This window comes from Rattus norvegicus, chromosome 16 (assembly GCF_021556685.1).
Source record: "Rattus norvegicus strain SHRSP/BbbUtx chromosome 16, alternate assembly SHRSP_T2T, whole genome shotgun sequence".
Taxonomy (NCBI): domain Eukaryota; kingdom Metazoa; phylum Chordata; class Mammalia; order Rodentia; family Muridae; genus Rattus; species Rattus norvegicus.
In genome coordinates, this window is record NC_141549.1 from 75,344,576 (window position 1) to 75,364,540 (window position 19,965).

General features: G+C 41.3%; 3 protein-coding genes across 13 annotated transcripts in view; all 3 read left to right on the top strand.

Annotated features, from left to right (window-relative positions):
- Positions 1-3,825, top strand: part of Adam5 (ADAM metallopeptidase domain 5) — a 76,023-nt gene extending 72,198 nt beyond the window's left edge. The window contains exon 21 of one of the 2 annotated variants that reach the window (XM_087588984.1): positions 3,586-3,821. In XM_087588984.1, coding sequence (XP_087445110.1) covers positions 3,586-3,658 — 73 coding nt within the window. In that variant the 3' untranslated portion in view covers positions 3,659-3,821. Of the gene's footprint in view, positions 1-3,585 lie in introns of both variants that reach the window. The other variant, NM_001436614.1, reaches the window with a different exon arrangement.
- The window catches only part of Erich1 (glutamate-rich 1), a gene marked incomplete at its 5' end in the record, with an annotated part of 52,793,804 nt that overhangs the window by 44,474,016 nt on the left and 8,299,823 nt on the right, over positions 1-19,965 (top strand).
- The window catches only part of Adam3 (ADAM metallopeptidase domain 3A), a 50,011-nt gene continuing 35,082 nt past the window's right edge, over positions 5,037-19,965 (top strand). Inside the window, 7 exon segments of one of the 11 annotated variants that reach the window (NM_020302.2) lie at positions 5,037-5,204; positions 5,598-5,680; positions 8,105-8,160; positions 12,081-12,159; positions 14,193-14,269; positions 14,669-14,846; positions 18,099-18,164. In NM_020302.2, the coding sequence (NP_064698.1) occupies positions 5,147-5,204; positions 5,598-5,680; positions 8,105-8,160; positions 12,081-12,159; positions 14,193-14,269; positions 14,669-14,846; positions 18,099-18,164 (597 nt within the window). In that variant the 5' untranslated portion in view covers positions 5,037-5,146. 11 annotated transcript variants of the gene reach the window in all.

Below are 19,965 nucleotides of genomic sequence, written 5' to 3' on the forward strand. Positions count from 1 at the left end.
TCCCCACCCTCCCCCCATTACTGCCCTCCCCTCAACAATCACGTTCACTGGGGGTTCAGTCTTAGCAGGACCAAGGGCGTCCCCTTCCACTGGTGATCTTACTAGGATATTCATTGCTACCTATGGGGTCAGAATCCAGGGTCAGTCCATGAATAGTCTTTAGGAAGTGGCTTAGTCCCTGGAAGCTCTGGTTGCTTGTCATTGTTGTTCTTATGGGGTCTCAAGCCCCTTCAAGCTCTTCCAGTCCTTTCTCTGATTCCTTCAACGGGGGTCCTATTCTCAGTTCAGTGGTTTGCTGCTGGCATTCGCCTCTGTATTTGCTGTATTCTGGCTGTGTCTCTCAGGAGAGATCTACATCCGGTTCCTGTCGGCCTGCACTTCTTTGCTTCATCCATCTTGTCTAATTGGGTGGCTGTATATGTATGGGCCACATGTGGGGCAGGCTCTGAATGGGTGTTCCTTCTGCCTCTGTTTTAATCTTTGCTCCCTATTCCCTGCCAAGGGTATTCTTGTTCCCCTTTTAAAGAAGGAGTGAAGCATTCGTATTTTGATCATCCGTCTTAAGTTTCATGTGTTCTGTGCATCTAGGGTAATTAAAGCACTTGGGCTAATAGCCACTTATCAATGAGTGCATACCATGTGTGTTTTTCTGGGATTGGGTTACCTCACACAGGATGATATTTTCCAGTTCCCTCCATTTCCCTATGAATTTCATAAAGTCATTGTTTTTGATAGCTGAGTAATATTCCATTGTGTAGATGTACCACATTTTCTGTATCCATTCCTCTGTTGAAGGGCATCTGGGTTCTTTCCAGCTTCTGGGTATTATAAATAAGGCTGCGATGAACAAACATAGTGGAGCACATGTCTTTTTTATATGTTGGGGCATCTTTTGGGTATATGCCCAAGAGAGGTATAGCTGGGTCCTCAGGTAGTTCAATGTCCAATTTTCTGAGGAACCTCCAGACTGATTTCCAGAATGGTTGTACCAGTCTGCAGTCCCACCAACAATGGAGGAGTGTTCCTCTTTCTCCACATCCTCTCCAGCATCTGCTGTCACCTGAGTTTTTGATCTTAGCCATTCTCATTGGTGTGAGGTGAAATCTCAGGGTTGTTTTGATTTGCATTTCCCATATGACTAAAGATGTAGAACATTATTTAGGTGTTTCTCAGCCATTCAGCATTCCTCAGCTGTGAATTCTTTGTTTAGCTCTGAACTCCATCTTTTTTTTTTTGGTTCTTTTTTTTTTTTTTTTTTTTTTTTCGGAGCTGGGGACCGAACCCAGGGCCTTGCGCTTCCTAGGTAAGCGCTCTACCACTGAGCTAAATCCCCAGCCCTGAACTCCATTTTTTAACAGGGTTATTTGTCTCCCTGCGGTCTAACTTCTTGAGTTCTTTGTATATTTTGGATATAAGCCCTGTATCTGTTGTAGGATTGGTACCAAACCTACATTACAGTTTAGTTTCACTTTGGATTTTTCCTTTCCATCTATTTCTCCTAGGTAATGTCATTTTCTCATTTTCCCACTCTTGTTCTCTCTGTGGTCATAAGTGTCTGCTTTTTAGCTCAGACAAGCATCCCCAGCTGTCTTTTCACTATCCAGACCCGACCTTCCCAGCAACACCTGACTTTAACACACCTTTAATTTAATTAGATCTCCCAGGGCTCGTCACCATGGGCATCAGCTGCACAGTAATCCAGATATCATCTATTTCCACATCAAATGATTCACCTAACAAAACCAGAAACACTCATGCAGAATAGCATCTGAAGTTCAACTCCGGTATCTTCACAGCTTCGGCTTTCTTCTTGCTGTTCTCTAACTCACAGAATGTAGACACTGCCTGAATTGAAGTACACAACACAGAACTCTCCTAAATGAACACGCTGCCTCCAGGGTCATTCAGCAGTTTAGCCCATTATCACCATAGCAGGAAGCATGGCGGCCTGCAGGTGGACATGGAGTTGGAGAGGTAGTTGAGAGTTCTACATCTGGATCCTCAGGCAGAAGGGAAAGATGGTGAGCTGCTCTTTCTGGCCTGAGTTTCTGAAACCTCAAAGCCTACCCTGCAGTGACACACTCCCTCCAACAAGGCCATGCCTCCTAATAGTGTCCCTCCTTATGAGTTTAAGGGGACCAGCATTCCCACATGCATTTGTAATATTTACCAGCCCAAACCTAGAAATGACCCAAAATGTTTTGCAAGAGATAAATGGTTACTCAAACTGGGAAAAACTCTTTCTCATGATACTACATTTTGATAAAAGAGAATCAAAAAATGAAAACAATAATAGAAATAAAGGAATACTTGCCTAGCAGATCATACCCAAATCAGAAGAACGCCCCAAGGTGCCCTGTCCTTTCCATCTCTCTCATTGTTTATGGCTGTACTTTATAATCCGGGTACTAAGGGGTTATTCATCCCTTTCAAAAATAAGTTCTGATGTCCAAATTTAAGCACAGGAATATAGTAACTTCAGACATATGATTAATGTTATTTATCATGACCCGACTTACCGTATGACTGTGTTGATAAATTCACTAACATATTAAACATTCTAGATATGGGGAAGTGATTAGGTGATAAGCTTAAGGAGGCAAAATTGCGGGTGTGTCTATAAATTGAATTATCAAAAAGCTTTATTCTCCTTGTATAGTTTTCTTGATGTGATTATAGTGATATGAAAGTACATTTATGATTCTATTGCATAAAATCATTTTTCACACACACACACACACATCAGCTGTGCATATGTGTTTTATCAGAAGAAGAAATGAAGCAAAAGAAGGCACTTGGGCTCTCCTGGAAAGCCTTAAAACTTGTATTTATTATTCTTATGTGTATGTGTGCACCTTTATGAGTTAATGTGCACCATGTATGTATAAGAAGGTCAAGAGGGCATCAGATGCCCTGGGATTGGAGCTACAGATTGTTGTGAGCTGTGATGTGGTGCTGGGAACAAACACTCAGGTCCTTTGCAAGAGCAGTAAGTACTCTTAACTGCAGAGCCATCACAAAATTTTATGCCTCCAGGAAATCTGTAAATACTTTAAATATTTTTCAGAATTAACCTGGACTCCATAACTCCCTCCAAAGTAATTATTTTTTTTTAAAAGCATCCAGAAGAGCAACAAAAGAATTGTAATGCACACTTTAATAGATTAAGATATGAGAAACAGGGGGCTGGGGATTTAGCTCAGTGGTAGAGCGCTTGCCTAGGAAGCGCAAGGCCCTGGGTTCGGTTCCCAGCTCCGAAAAAAAGAACCAAAAAAAAAAAAAAAAGATATGAGAAACACAGTATACAGCACAATGTTAATGTGACATTCAACCACACTGACTCATAATTAATTTCTGATACATAGTGAACATTTTGCTATACTCTTGCTTAGCTAGCCTTGGGTTATATTTACCCATAACACTTTTAAAAATGTATTTGTTAGCCTGTCTCATTGAAACTCTCCAAGTTGCGTTTTATAAGCATTCCTTCACATTCTAAAGAGCCCACTCATTTTTATTACACCTGACTGCACGTAATGACTTACTTCTTAAATCCCACACTCCTTTGTTTTAACCCATCAATAGGTCATCTGCAGACCCACCAATCACACCAAACCCAGAAAGGATTCTGAACGTCTTTGCTGTGAAGAAACACTAAGGGCTGGAGGAGACATCCCAGGCAGGAAATTATCACCAGGTCTTTCAGCCCTGTCTTCTCAGCGAGGTAGCCTTGATATCTGGGTTCCAGTACACCTTTGTGCATGTCTAAGGAACGTGGAATTTTATTTGCCCTCTAATAAATGTGGTAACTGCCTATAAAATTGATTACATCTGCGTGGCTATTAAGGAATGGGATTTCTCTTTATCTCGAGTCTGCCATAAAGTTCCTGAGTGCATATTTAATAAATATAAAAAGTTTTATTAAAAAGGGAGTTAGAAGGACAAATGGAAGATTTTTTTTTCTGCAGAAATTTTTCTTTTCAAAGACAAAAGAAAGTATCTTTCACCATTTTCTTTTCTCCTCCTGGGTTGGCATCTGTGGCCTGACGTCTGCTGAGTTCTCCTTAGTGGACCAGTCTTGACTGATCTCTTGTTCAGATGATAACAGATTGTTTCTTGAGACACAAATGTAGGGCCAACCCTTGGAAGAAGTCACTCACTAATTCAGTTATCCCTCACCATAAATACAACATCCTTTCTGTTGAGCTATGTGGAGTGGGGGAAGCTAATCTTAAAACAATCACCCAGGAACCTGAGTATCTTACTACTGATTCGTTTATAATTTATATGTACAGCATCTGTTGCCGGCCTTCAAAAGCTCAAAGGTGGAGTTAAATTTGAATTGTTTGAATATCTACATTAATCAGGTGAAAAAAATAATAACTCAATAAGCATGTGTTTCTGATTTTGGCCACATACTAACTGCCACAGAACATAATATAATGACTAACACCATAACTTTTGTGACCCATTTAAAAATTTAAAAATGTCTTAAGGTTCCAGTTAGGAAGTCGTGCATTTTAGTGGCCACACAAGTAAAAAGCCCTTAGAATTTGCTGCTTTATTAGATGACTTTTTCCAGTATATGAAAAACACCTGGCTTTATGAAATACCGAAATACTAAAATAAATATATAACCCGAACTAGAGCAAATTCTTCAGTAAACCAAAGAGGTTTAATTTTTCTTGTTGTTACTCATTAGCTACTACAGATATTTCCTGACAAAAACATTAATGAAATATTTAAAATTGTGTTGTTTAGTTTCTGTTTTCTTTTACAAAATGGGAAAGGGATTCATTTTATTTTACATGTAAATATTGCACATAAAGGCATACAGGCCGTCGCACCTGCAGAAAGGACTCCTACTGGGATGGCTGGAGACAGGGCTCATGGACTAGGAGGGCTGAAGGCTCTTTCAGAGTCCTGCGTTCATGTGGGGGTAGCTCCAAGCATCCTCTGACTTCTACAGGGAAAATGCTGAGTCCTCTGGGCTCCGGTCACGAAGCTGCTGAGGCACCCACACTGTGGGGCTTCCTGCCCCTGCACTATTCTGCCTTGCCTGCTTCCCAAGAGCTCAGGCGCAGGGGCCACGAGCTGCTGCCGTTGTACCAACTGTCATCATTGTGGCAAAGCCAGCAGCCACACCATGCTGCCGTTATTCCTGGTCCTCTCATGCCTAGGCCAATTGATCGCCGTAGGCAAGGGTAAGCGAGGTCACTGCTGGGCAGGGGACCACCTGTCAACAGGCCATCTGCCATGCTGGTCCCATAGTCTTTACTCCTGGAAGTTCAGAACAGGCTAGAAAAGGTGCATCGGAGCCCCGCCCATTCCAGGGTCTAGGGGTTCAGGGGCCCATCTCTCCCTGGGGGTGGAAGAACTCAGCCCAAAGACCATTGACCCTCCTGTGCTGACTTTCCATAATCAGGAGAATGTCTGCAAAGTGAGAGGAGAGGGGTGGGTTTGGGGGAGGGAGAAAGCCAGAGGCCCCGCATGTCCCACGTGTTCGTGCTCTCTGCTTGGCTAGAGGCGAGCCTCCCCAAGACAGGGTACTCAGGCTGTACACTACAGGTGTACCGACTGTGTCTCTCTCTCTGCAGACATAGAAACACCACTTATACAGATCACAGTGCCAGAGAAAATCGAGACCAACATCAAGGATGCCAAGGAATCAGAAACACAAGTAATTAAGAAACCGGATTTTTGGAAAATGATGGGTGTTTTATTTGTACTCTGCTTCTGGCTGACATCAACGAATTCCTACATAGGCCTTTTGAAATTCTGTTTTTGCCTAATTTAGTGCGCTAAAGACTGTTGGTTGATCTGAGGCAGGGCAAATGTCTCCGTTTTCTTGACTTCCCAAGAGGTGTATGAACATTGCCCACCTGTTTTATGTAAGACTCAAACGATTTAGCTTCTGGTCTCCACGCTGTCGTGCACGGCTTACTGGGCACAGAGACAACACGGCTATTAAGTATATATTCTTACACGTGAGACTATACTAAAATTTACTGTGTATCATGATTTTTAAACTGGTACCACAAAAGCCTCCAAGCCTATAAACGCACATGTTTTAAATCCTTTGGAAAGCAAAACACTAAAGCATAAAATTATAAAGCCATTCTAAAGAATGCAAAGAGATGTGTACAAAGTAAGGGTCCGTCTGCATAAGTTTGAGATACCAATTTTAACCAACTGAATATTTTAGTCACATAGATTTTTTTATGACTCTATATCGCAGTATTGTATTTCTATCTACTTCCACAGCATTACCTCATATGTGTAAAAACTTCTGACCAGCAGATAGCCTGGAATTTTCTCAGAGCCATTTCCATAAGACCAAGGAAGCAGTTGAACAACTTCAGTAAAGTGGTTCAGAATGTTTTCAGTTCTTCCCAAGTCTCACCATTGTTTTTGACAGAGTTAGCACACCGTCCTTAAATAATCTTCCTGCTTTTGCTCTTCTTGGACATTTTAATTCAGTATATAACTTGGGTGTTAGCCTGCCTAGTTTTATAACCAGCCTCTTGGGATTTGACAATAGATAATATTCAACCTACAGGGTTGAATATTTTAAATTATATTTTTATTTAGTCTCTGAAAAATTTCTTACATGTATGTGGTATATCTTAACCATATCCAACTCCATTCCTTTCGTAGCTCCCTTGCAGCCCCCACCACAACGCCCTTTACGTTTTTAAATTGATTTTCTTTTAAAAATGTCTATATATTTTTCATTCTAACCAGTTTGTACCATGCACGTGCCTTATTTGTACCTGTCTTGTAAGTTTCCGTTACAATGTATCTGCATCTTTTCTCAGTCTATAGAAACTGGCATCATAAAATGTGTTTTCCAGTTGTTTATCTGTTGATTTATAGGAACGGATCATACATAGTATAGTTGATTGCATGTATTGATCTTGCAAATAATGACTGCTACTATCTGTAATGTGGATTTATTTCATATACCTTTTCAGTGTTTTTGGTCCCAATGTTATTTGGTAGAAGACGTTTATATTTGATTGATTTCCCCTTTGGGTTTAATGATAACAGTAACAAGTTCCCAGGTAGCAGTGAAGGTGATGCCAGTATTAGGTGAGAAAAACACAGCTTATAGGGTTTGTGTGTGTGTGTGTGTGTGTGTGTGTGTGTGTGTGTGTGTGTGTATGTGTATGTGTATGTGTGTGTATGTGTGTTGCACGTGTGTGTGTACATGTATGTGTATATGTGTATGTGCATATGTGTGCATATGTGTGTGTTGCTGTAAAATTATATAAAAAAAATGCCGTCTTTTATCCCACACTAGATCTGGCACTATTGTGCCCCAAGATATCTGGTAGGTACCTTCATCTCAGTCAGCAAAGCCTCTCACCTGCTCTGCTCCATCCCATATCACACTGCCGATGGCTTCTCTCTGAGCCTGGCAGCAATCTCTCTACCCATCTAGTTCCCAAGGCAGGCTGCCACCATGCCAGACACACACATCCCAATTCTGTGGCAGCCTAAACTTAAATATACACATGTGTCTCTTAAACTTAAATCTACACATGAAAGAACACAATAACCTCTGATCCAATTGATAAATGTACAGAGAGGAATCTTAACATCAGCCTCCATGTTCTTCCTGTGGCTTCTCCTGCCTCCTCCAGTCTCCTCCTCCTCTCTAAACGTCCCCCCATCCTTCCTTCTCGTCCAATGGCAGGCCTCTTTCTATCTTGTACCTGCCTATACCTGCATGGTGACATCATCTTACATATGTGTATATGTATGTACGTATGTATGTATATTATGTGTGTATGTATGTGTATGTACATGTATGTATGTGTGTGCACATGTGTGTTATTTTACTTATTAAGTGAGGATGGATGGATGTGGGGATCATACAGCATGAATTGGAAAGGTTACATATGTGTAAGACACAGGAGAAATAGTAGAGACTGTTGTGGGGTCATTTCTGTTTGGGGACATGTAGGCTCTAATGTCTGGTTATATAAAAGGTGCATTTACAACAATCATAGCTTGTTACCTTTAAGGAGTTGACATTTCTAATTCTCTCTCTCTCTCTCTCTCTCTCTCTCTCTCTCTCTCTCTCTCTCATTTGCTGCAGGTCACTTATGTGATCAGAATTGAGGGCAAAGCATACACACTCCAACTTGAAAAACAGTAAGTCACACAGCTCTTCCCACTTTCTCTTCCTAAGCTGGGCACCAGCACGCCATTTACTTAGCGTCCTCTGTCTTCTCTAAGACTCACGAAGAACTGAGATTTTACATCTTTCTTGTGAGATTTTAAACCTAATAATCTGCATTAATGATGTTTTCAGACATGTCTGATAAATGAAGCTTACCAAAGGCCTTAAAAGCAGTGGCTCTTGAACCTTCCTAATGCTGTGACTCTTTTTAACACAGTTTATTTTGTTGCTACTTCCTAACCTTAATTTTGCTACTGTTACGAATCATAATGTAAGTGAATCAGAGGCCCATGACCAAAGGGGTCGCGGCCCACAGGTTGAGAACCACTGCCTTAAAGCATACCCATGCATGTTCTAACGGAAAGTATAGCTGTTACTTGTCCATGTGCGAGTTCGCACCTGTGTACATAGTTCTGCACATTGATGGGATTTCAAGCTCCTCACTTAGAACTTAACTACACGTGCCTTAAAAAAACGGAGAACAGGCCAGATAAATATCTCAGCCTCCGAAGGTAGGTAGATATTGAAAATTCTGAAGTGTGACTTAAATTGCAAGCATAGGCAAACCTTGCATAGGCCACTGCTTTCACTAAGAGAGAAAGAAAACCTGAGTTATCAAAAGCACTGAGCTCACATCTTGTGCGGTCATGGACTTCACAAGAGTGAAGCAGAAAGCTCACGGGTACAGATGTAAGATCCCCCTTCACAGTGTGCCTGTCCCTTACTGCTCCAGCACCAGACCTCTCCCCTCCCCTCACTGGTCCAGCACCAGCCCCCTCCCCACTCTGTTCCAGTCCAGCCCCTCCCCTCCCCTCACTGCTCCAGCCCCTCCCTCCTCTGCTCCAGCCCCTCCCTCCTCTGCTCCAGCCCCTCCCTCCTCTGCTCCAGCACCCCTCCTGTCCCCTGTCCTAGGCTCTTTCTTGAATAACATTCTTTACATTCGTGTCAATGCTCAAAAGGTTTTGCAAGCCCACAGCTGTGTTTTCTTCCCTGCAGTGTAGAATTTTGATCCATTCCCTCCTTTCTCCCTTTGTTCCGTTAGGAAGCCAGTGATATTAACCTCATATATAACCTTCCAACCCTTGTCCACGTTTGTATTTCTATAAACCGTACAGCAACTGCTAAGCATTTTCTTCACAAATATATTGCTTGGAAATTATCAGTTCTAGTTTGATAGTGTGCACAGTGCACTTTCTTAGCGTAGGTATAGATCTAGTTAACATTCAGTGTAAAAGTTTGTAGCATATAGCGTGATAGGTAAAAGGGTCTTTTCCTAAATTCTGAAATTAGCATCACCAGGAAATTTCTTGTCATGCTGCTCAGGCGGGCATTTTGTCTGAGGCCCGTAGAAGGTGGGAGTGGATGGAGTTTTTGCTACATCTGACTCTGCATCTCATCCCACAGATGTAATCAAATGATATCACACAGGTGGCTCTATGTTACATTTGACCTCCATGTGTCAAAAGCCCAAAACAGCGAGTATAAGTATAAATATATAATATATAGTATAAATAAATCAGTGGCAGAATGCTGATTAAAAGCTGATAAGTCACATTTGTCGCAATGGGGTGACTTTAGCTCACGGCTCATCTGCCTTTTCGCTCTTCTTTGAAGCTTTAGGATGGTTATCAAGAGACACAATTCTTCCCTATCCCAAGCTTCTCAGCCTCACCCTCAGTTCTTCTCCTGTCCCACTGGGCAATACTTTAAGGAGGAGCCCACACTTATGTGTTAGTTAGCAATCTGTTATTAACATAAACACTTGATATTTGCCAATTAAAAGAATGTGTTAACTGATACACTTGGAGTTTTCCCTGTATGACTCCTCAGCCCTGTTACTTTGGGATCTGCTAAGCCACGGCACTTGCCTCCTATCTGGGAAGTAGGAGAGAGGAAGATAAAGCCGCAGGGTTCTCTCTTCAAGGGCACACTCTCCCAGTCTTCCTTAGTCAGTTTTTGTCAGCTTGACATGAACCTAGATACAACTATTTTATGTAATAATTTGAAGAGTATTGGCACTAGTTCTTCTTTGAAGGTCTGGAATAATTTTGCACTGATTCCATCTGGACCCCAGTCCCAGGTTTTTTATGTTGTTGTTGGTGGTGTTTTTAGATTTTTAACTACTGTTTCAATCTCATTGAACATTATGGAAGTATATATTAAATTAGCTTTTGTAGGCATATATATATATTTTTACTTACATTTTTTTTAGATTTCCAGTTTGGTATTGAAGCTCCAGTGGTATAATTGGTTAGCAAGGCACTTATAATTCAGATTTTTAAAGCTCATTCTTATTTTTTCAGTGTCATAATAGTTACCATTTTGTCTTTAATTTTATTATTTGGTTAAATAGCTAAAGGTTTGTCACTCCCATTAATCTTTTCAAAGACCAAATTCTTCATTTTACCAATTCTTTATTTTTTCATCTCTAGTTCATTTTGATGATCTTTTTCATCTGGTTTGGGTATATTGCTTGTTATTATATTTCCAAGGCCTCGAGGTACATCATTGAGTTTTTAAAGACCTCTCCAATTTTTCAATGTAAGCACTTGGTGCTACACTCTCACCTCTTAGGGCTGCCTAAAGCATGCTCCAAGGATTTTAGAATGCTTTGTTTTCATTTTAATTTGCTTTAGGAATTTTATGCTTCCTTCTTGATTTCTTGATTCAATTTTTCATGAGTCCATTGTATAGTGTGTGCTTTCTCTAGTTTCTGATGTTGATGGTATCCAGTTTTAGTCCTTTGTGATAGGATAGAACGAAGGATGTCATCTCCATTTTTCTACATTTGATGAAACTTGCTATGTGTTCTACTATGTGATTCTTCTGGAGAAAGTTCTATGGGACACTGAGAAGAAAGGACAATCTTTATTGTTTGGGTGAAATCCTTCTACAGATACCTGTTATGCTTATCCAATGAGGACCCTGACATAGGCATACACTGTTAAGCTACCTGATGTTTGACAAAGAGGCCAAAAGTACACTTTGCAGAAAGGACAGCATCTCTAACAAATGTTGCTGGTCACATTGGACAGCTACACGTAGAAGAGTGAAACTAAATCCTCATATCTCACCCTGCAGAAAACTCAACTCCAAATGGTTTTAAGACTTTGACTTAAGACTGATACCCTGAATCTCACAGCGGGGAAGTGTGTCTAAACCCATCGGCATGGGGAAGAACTTTCTGTACAGGACCCCGTAATGCAAACATTAAAATCAACAGCTAATGAATGGTACTTCAGGAACGACAAGGGACACTGCCATTGGTGTGAAGAGGAACCCTCCAGAATGGGAACTATTTAACAGCTACATGTCTAACTGAAGATTAGTAACTAGATTATAGAAAGAACTAAAACAAACAAGCAAACAAAAAGCTAGACATCAAGGAAAGAACAGGGGGTGAAACTAAGCAATGTTCTAAGCAGATGAAATAGAAATGGGTATTCAGAGTTTTGAGGTGGCTTAAAATTTTATACGAACCATTTAATGCTGATAAATAATGAACCCATTCTATTCACTAGCAAATACTAATGTTGTCATGCCATGAGTCCTTTGTGGTTAATATAAAATAAAACTGAAGTGACACAATGTAGTTGTGACCACCAATTTGACACACACACACACACACACACACACACACACACACACACATATGATTTGTCAATGCCCTATACTGCTCCCTTGTTTTTAGTTGTAATTATTGTATTTAAGATTTTATGTATCTAATATGCCATTAGAACACAATCTAATATTGAACAGACAAGTCCGTGTAATTCTAAGATATTTGGGATATTTCCAGATATTAATTTGGAAGTTTTGATTTTAATAAACTTAAATTATATAATATTATTCATGATATTACAATAAAATATCACTGTTTTAATTGAAATAGGTCATTTTTACATCCACATTTTGTGACAAATTTGCATAACAAGTTGGGAACATTGCAACCATATTTTTCTTTAGTAAAGGTAAGTTTAAGCTTCTACTCTGTGTGTGTGTGTGTATGTGTGTGCACGTGCACCCCCGTGCACATGTGCATAATGGTATTTTCCTTTCTTATGTATCCATGGTTTTTAATTTAGAAATGGTTATGCATACATTTATATATAGATTATCTATGACCCTATATAAATATGGATTCGTGTAATATGTTACCTTTAGAAGCTGGTTTTTGTCTTTTAAATTTATTTTTAATTGAAAAATTGTTATACCAATTGACCCCTTATCTCCCTCCCCCCAACCCCCACAACCTCCCATGTTCTCTTCCTCCAAGTGTGGTGATAATTTTTCAGACAAAGTATCATGAAGGAGCCTAGGCCGGTGACAAAATTGCTTCTTCTCCGTGATGTGTAAGATTCGTTTTAACCACTGATGTGTTCCAGGGCCTGCACCTGTGGACATCTGTGGCACAGCACAGGAACTTTCTAGCTGCCAGCTCAGACTATTAAATGTTTGCAGACACACTGATCCGAGTTTCATTTGTGTTCCTTTTGTGGTCTCAGGCGCTAGTGCACGAAGTGGATTTGTTGGTGTCTCCATATTATTCCCCCATGACAGCAGGCAGTGCAGGAGTATTAAATAGCTCACAAGAATGGTTTCTGTGTTCTTTCATTTTAAGTTTGTCCTCTTACCTACAGGTTTATTTTTTAATTTGTTGGATTTATCAAAGAATCAGATCTCCAGTTTCTTTGTTCTCTTTCAATTTTCTTTCTTTTCATTCATGCATTTCCTTTCCTTCCTCACACCTGACTAGTAGTTCCTTGCCATTTTTCTATTTTCTGTCCGCTTCCTCTTTTCTGTCAGAAGCCTCAGTGCCCACTTTGTGCCTCTCCACTTGAATTTTTCTGTGCCCACAGCATCGTGATCCATGTCCTTTCAATTCAGAGGTTCATATAATCAATGCTAGGTTTCCACCTTCTCTCTCTAGATCACTGAGACAGTGTTTGGGGTCTGTGTCCCTCCTTGTTATCAATGTTTGTGGCAAGCTTCTTGAAGCTGGGACATTTCTCTGAGGCTTGTGCGTTTGGGGTGGCTGTACCCTCTGGTGGTTTGATTCAGTTATCTTTTTCAACCACTTTGACTAGAATAGATTCATTAGCTAGCACACGTAACGTCACACTCATAAAATTAATTTGTTTTTAGTATTTTATCGTCTTACTGTTGAGCTGCTTACACACTTGTATTTTGAAATGTTTTTTTTTCTTTTATTAATAACCTATTAATTGTGCAAAGCGCATTTCATTACGTTATTTTAGACAAGGGTATGTGTCTGGCTACACAAACCTTACCCTTCTCTCCTCTATGGTCCTGTCCCTCTTCTAATTAATTGACTCTTTCATAGGTTCTCTGGCTTCTTCTATCCATTTACCCACTAGTGAGCATGTAGGCTGGTTCTGTATTTTGGTTATGGTAAATAGTGCTGTAATAGACATGGGTGGTGGGGAGTGGGGTACTGTGCCATACCCTTTACAGCTCCTTGAATGGGTACAGATACTGCTCTGGGAAGTCCTCTTAGAAAGTCGGGGCACTGGACCCACAAACTAAGTCCTTGTCTTCCTACTTGAAACCAGATTCTAGGAGGTTCATCCTTGTTTTAGCGCAGCTGCCGCTACCCTGAAAGTAGTATTCTGGAAAGTGGGTCAGCCTCTCTCCACTGGGTCAAATGTGGGCGTGTCTGGTAAGTCCACGGCTTACATGAGACTTGTGGGACCGCAGAGTTCCATCTGGCTTTCCTCTCACTCACTGCCAACCTTATGCTTTGCTGTCTGCCATACTTCTGTCTGAACGACTCTTGCTGTGTAGGTATTCAGTGACAGTAATGATGAGTGACATCCTTTAAAGGTGCTCAGGAAGCTTGTCTGGGAGGACGGGAAGGCTGTTGACCCTCAGGTTTGTAACGGAATGGCTAAGTGTGGATGTCTGCTATGTAGTCAGGAAGTGGGCACGACCCTGAGGGCTGCGTGTGGGAACCAGTTCTAACACTTCTTCTGCTTCTTCTTAGAGTCACTGCTTTTATCAAGGACATGCTGTCGAGATTCCAGCATCGACCGTGACACTCAGCACTTGCTCAGGTCTCAGGTACCCTTTGGGAAATGTGCGCTGAGATTGTATGCCAGCCCTCGGCTTCTACCATCTCACCGTCTTCTGTGAGACTAGAATGGGCACCCACGGACAAACACACCAGCCAGCCCGGTAGACTGCGGTGGAGCTGTTCACACAGCTTCTTTACTCCAGCCTCTTCCTCTTGTCCTTTCATGTACTCATTTGGGTATTGTGTCATCATAAAACTCAAGCAGAAAATGCCTGCTGCTAGAAGAAAGAGAATCTGCATTTCCCAGCCACATTCGCTCCCAACTGTTCTTATATGCCACAATGGAGGGAAGATAGATATGAAATTGGGTTTAAAACTTAATCCAAGTTCTTGGCGGGAAGTCTGTGGTAACTGCATTCTTCATTCCCCCCCACCCCCATACTTAGGGGCTTGCTGCAGTTGGAGAACGTGACTTACGGAATTGAACCCTTAGAGTCTTCAACTACACTCGAACACATACTTTATGAAATACAGAATCATAAAATTGATTATTCTCCCTTAAAAGAAAACTACACGAATTCCCAGGATGAAAGTGGGTCCTACCGAATTCTCGTAAAACCATTGGTGAGTCCGACCTCCTCCTGTACTACTTATATTCAAATTTTGAGATTTGGATACACTGGGGAAGCCGTGCTAAACTGTTTGGATAGGAATTATTTTTTAAGATGTCATTGGTTTCCTCAGATAGTCTTTAGAAAAATAACAAGGAAACACACTTTTTTTAAAAAGATAAAACTTGTTACATCAGTTTGTATAGTTATATGACAAGTCTATGTAGATGCACATTGTGGCTATTTGCATAAATTTGCATATAATTAACATAATCAGTCCTGGATTTACTTACTGATACTTCCTATTTTCTTTGTCAATACATTTGCTTTGTTAAAAAAAAACAAAAAACAAAAAACAAAAAACATTACTTTGCTCCAAACTTTGAAAGTAGAACAAGTCCTGACCATAACTAAAAAGTGTCTCAAACCTCACCATCATAGAGATGGTGCCCAGGACGCTGCTGCATCTGCTCCATGGGCCTGGCTATGACTGGACACTTGAACGTATCCAGATATTTTAAAAATACAAGTAATTTAATCGTGGCTATTGCTTCAAATTTTTTTCTATTCATATGAATGCATGTTTTCTCTTTTATTTTATACTTATTGCCTCCTAAATGAAATAATACTGGCAAATAGAACTATTAAAATATGAAATAAATGAGTATAGAAGGAAAAATAAAAATAAGAACGCAGAAAGTATTTTTTTCCAGCTAGGAACTGCTGTGATGCCCTGCTCCTTTTGATTTCATTCTGTCTCTGACATAAATATATAAATAATATCGGTTTAAGTTCAGAAGTAGAGACTTTATGCAACTGTGTTCACATTTAAGTTTTCCTTTTAATCGGTAAACTAATTTAGGGAGCATAGAAGAAAACTAAGAATCGACTTTTCTGATAATCAATTGCAGCCTATAGCAGGCTGGCTCCCCAAGACGCCTTTGGTGTCTATCCAAATGTCTGCCTTTACAACATTTCCTCAGCCTTACACTTGAGTGTTAGGGGCGAAATAAGTTAATTTCTAGATACACTTCCTCACAGTTCAGATAAAATGGAAGTCAGCACATGACGGTGAGTGAGGCTTGAGTCTTAATTCATGTTCGACTTCCTGTCAGAGTTCCCTTATTTTTACTTAATATGTTAAAGATATGCGTGTGAGTAGAGGTTAACGACCTGAGCCAAGAAGTTCATAAAGCTGACAGTCAGTCACAAACTGAGATACTGATAAACTGACAGTCAGTCACAGCCCGAAGAACAAGTTCACAAACCTAAGAACGCCTTGTCTTCATTGTTCTGGAAATGGACCCAAATTTTCAAATTTAAGTCTTTTTTTTTAAAGAAAATCTGCATCTTTGTTAATTTCTTTTGTCTTTTTTGTCCCCCGTTTCTGCTAGGTGTGTTATATATGTGTTTGGGCATTCGTGCATGTTCTTCTTCTTTTTTTTTTTTTTCTTTTCCGGAGCTGGGGACTGAACCCAGGGCCTTGCGGTTGCTAGGCAAGCGCTCTACCTCTGAGCTAAATTCCCAACCCCTCGTGCATGTTCTTTTAAATCTTAGGTATCATTCTTGAAACCATCTTTGGAATTTCATTAGTTCTGCTATCAGTAATTGTCGATGTGGAACTGTTAACTCTTGGGGGTGGCATCGTGTTTTCTTGTTCACATTTCTTGTTTCCACGCAGTGACTCGTGCATCTGGAGTCAACTCACAGGCTGGAGATACTAAGTTCCCATCCTTTTTTAGTATTTCCAGTGTTCGCACAGGGCTAGGCTATGGCAAGAGTGAGGTGGTGTCGTTTCTCAGCACTGGGCTGAAGAGGTAGCTAAAAGCACTGGGCAGGTCTCCAGCACAGGTCAGAGAGAATGAAAGTGATTGCGGAGGAACAATGGGTACACAAACCTACAAGGAGGGTGTTGATGGACTAATGACGAGTGTCAGTCCCAGGGACGCGAGAGGAAACCAGGCAACAAAAGCGCTCCACGAACCATGAAAACATTTGTTAGCAACGCTGGCAACGGAAGGGAAACGCAGGGACTGACTAACGCAGGGGGGAAACTAAAGAGGAGGCAGCAATGGGAGGAAGACAGGTGAAAGAACAAGCCACAACAAAACAGAAAAAACAGTGCCAACAGGGAGGAGCTGTAGAGGAGAAATTGGGGAGGAAGGAATGATGAGAGAAAGGAAGCTGATGTTGCGGGACGGAGAGGAAATTTGCAAATGGAGGTGGGAAGAACGGAGAGGTAGAAGGAAAGATGAAAAGGAAATGTTGCAAACTAGATGCTTTAGAATTTAGCTGCCCCCGTTCACCTCAGAGATAGCTGCTTTCCAGAGGTTGCATGCTTGTTCCTGGGCTATGTCCATCCTTCCTTTCACACCCACGCAGAGGTTCAGTGTTCCCGTCACTGCAGGACAGGGGGCTGCGAGGACTCCAGAGCTGGGGAACGTTGTAACGGGTGTCTTTGCACGTTGCTCAGAAACAAACACATTGCTTCCCTTGAAGTAACTGGGCTGGACTCCACCACATCAGAAAACCTTGCCAGATCCACTGAAGGCTGAAAAGAATAAAATTTACCTTCCCATACTCTTTAGTAGTCCGGCTCCAACTGGAACCTCAGTGACGGGCCTTTATGGGTCTCCAGATGAGAGCTTTGAACCTGGAACAGCTTCAGGTTTCTGACTTACTCTCTAGACATTGGGCTAACTGACCTCTATGGCCACAGAAGACAGCTAGCTACATACATACACACATACATACATACATGCATGCATGCATGCATACCATACATACCATACATATATTTACATACTTATACACATATACATATTTGCATATTTTGTTATTAAATATTAAATATTTGATGAAATAAATGAGCCATGTTTCAAAAAATAATAATGTTCAAGAAGCCACAAGTCAAATCAGTAATAAGATAAATTGTGGCTAATATATCTTATTTTATGAATAAACGATGAATAAATCCACAGACATCCTCAATGAAAGGCACTCGGCAAAGGTAGAAAAGCTCGTCGGAAATGACGCACCTTTAAAGTAGCGGAGGTTTTCTTCCTTCTTGGCATGAGACTGAACACTTTGTACCCACTCCTACTGTCTTTAGAGCATTTTACTTTAAAGCAAATTCTGAGACTAGAGATCGTATCTATTGTCCCCGTTCCTAAAATAAGTAAACAGCCCGGCATCAGTACCCTAGCAGACGTATGTGTACCTGACTGAAGGTTTTATCTCACTGATGTTTTTACTGTTCCCGCAGAAAAGTTCAAACTCGAAACTAAGGAAGAGAATTCTGACGGTAAAGATCATCATGGATAAAGGCATGGTAGGAGCGGCCTGCCTTCCCGCCATCTTTGTGTTGTAGAGAAACTTGGGGAGAAATGTGAATAAGAAACTTTTAACTGCTCCCCACCCCCGCATCCCGCGTCCCCCCCAAGGGTGTGGGTGTCCTGCCTGCATTGTAAGTCTGTGCGCGCAGTACTCTCAGTGGCCAGAAGAGGGAGTCGGATCCTCCGGAACCATAGTTACCGATGCTGCCCTGTGCGGTTCTGGGGATTGAATTGAGGTCCTCTAGAAGAGCAATAAGTGCTCTTAACTGCTGAGCCATCTCTCCTGTCCACTTTTCACTGTTTACTATAAATGTTTTTACTCTGTTCAAGTATCAGTCATGATGACCTGTTCCGGTAATCTCAGGAGGGAGAGGCAGAAAAGACTGTCTTCCTACCAGTCGGTGCTATCATAAGGAGACTTTGTTTCCGAAGATAACATTTTTTTTTCTCTGCTTAAAAGGGTGCCAAAGTGTTGCGGGGCATAGCGACATACCATCCATTGACCTTATACTGGCATTAAGGGTTGTGGCAATGGCATGTGGCTTTGTATGTAAAGGTTCTACTGCACAATTGCCTGATTTTATCAGAGAGACTGGCAGGTTTCTTATTGATCCTAGATCTCATTTCCACTACACTGGGAGTTATTTCATTAAATACTAAACTGGATAACCCGTTCAAATATTTACCTCCTGAGCTTATTTTATGTGTCACAATTGCTTGGCTTTTTGAGTGGAAGGTCCATGTTTTGAATATGAAATGGTCTTGCGTTTCCTGTCTAAACAGTATCTGCATCTGCCTTTCTCCTCTACGGGGCCAGTGTATTACCCTGAGCATTTATTTCGTCTCCAGGATTGACTTTGTTTCTCAACCCACCATTCTCTGGTTCTTAGTGTCTAGCCCAAAGCTTTCTTTATTGGGTCACATCAATTTCACAGTGTGGCTTCATTGGGCTGCTTCCTGCCCCACTCCATTGATTCCCACTTACCCACAGTCCCCGCTGCCTCTTGCCCTACCTCAGATTCCCACTTATCCACAGTCACCTTGATCGTGCTGTCATGGACTAGACAAACGATTCTTAATTAAATCTCCAGTGTCTTCTATTTTTCTTTTATTGAAAATGTTTTTTTCTTACAGTACGTTCTGGTTTCAGTTTCTCCTCCCCTAACTCCTCCAAGAGCCTCCCCACTTCCCTTAACCCTTTCTGTCCCTCCTTACAAAACAGGCATCTTAAGAATAATTATAAAAGAAAAGACAACCAAAAAAAATGAGAATAGGACAAAACAAACAGAAGAACCCCACAAGAAACACAGACAGACCCCAAAACACACATGTTCATACACACAGGTCTCTCATAAAAAGACAAAACCGGAAGTCATAATATATGTGAAAGACTTGTAATGAAAAGAAAAAAGGAATCCTGATACTTTTATTAGGTAAAGGACCTCCAAAGATAGCATCCAGTTGATTTTCTGTTGGCCACCTATTGCTAGGTCAGCAGTCCTTAAATGTTTCTTGCCCCAGTGACATTCCATTGGTGAAAAGTATGTTTTCCTTTGCAAGTGGTTAGAGACAGCTTCTGGGTTAGGGAAGGAGCTTGTGTCCACCTCTCCTGTCGGCACTGGGACCCCATCTGGCACGGACCCACACAGGTCCTGCGCATGCTCCCACAGTCTCCGCACTCATACACGCATCAGCCCTGTTGCGTCTAGAAGGCCTTGTTCCCTTGGTGTCCTCCATCACCCCTGGCTCTTCTGCTCTTCCTACGCCTTCTTCCTCAGGGTTCCGCGAGCCCGGGGA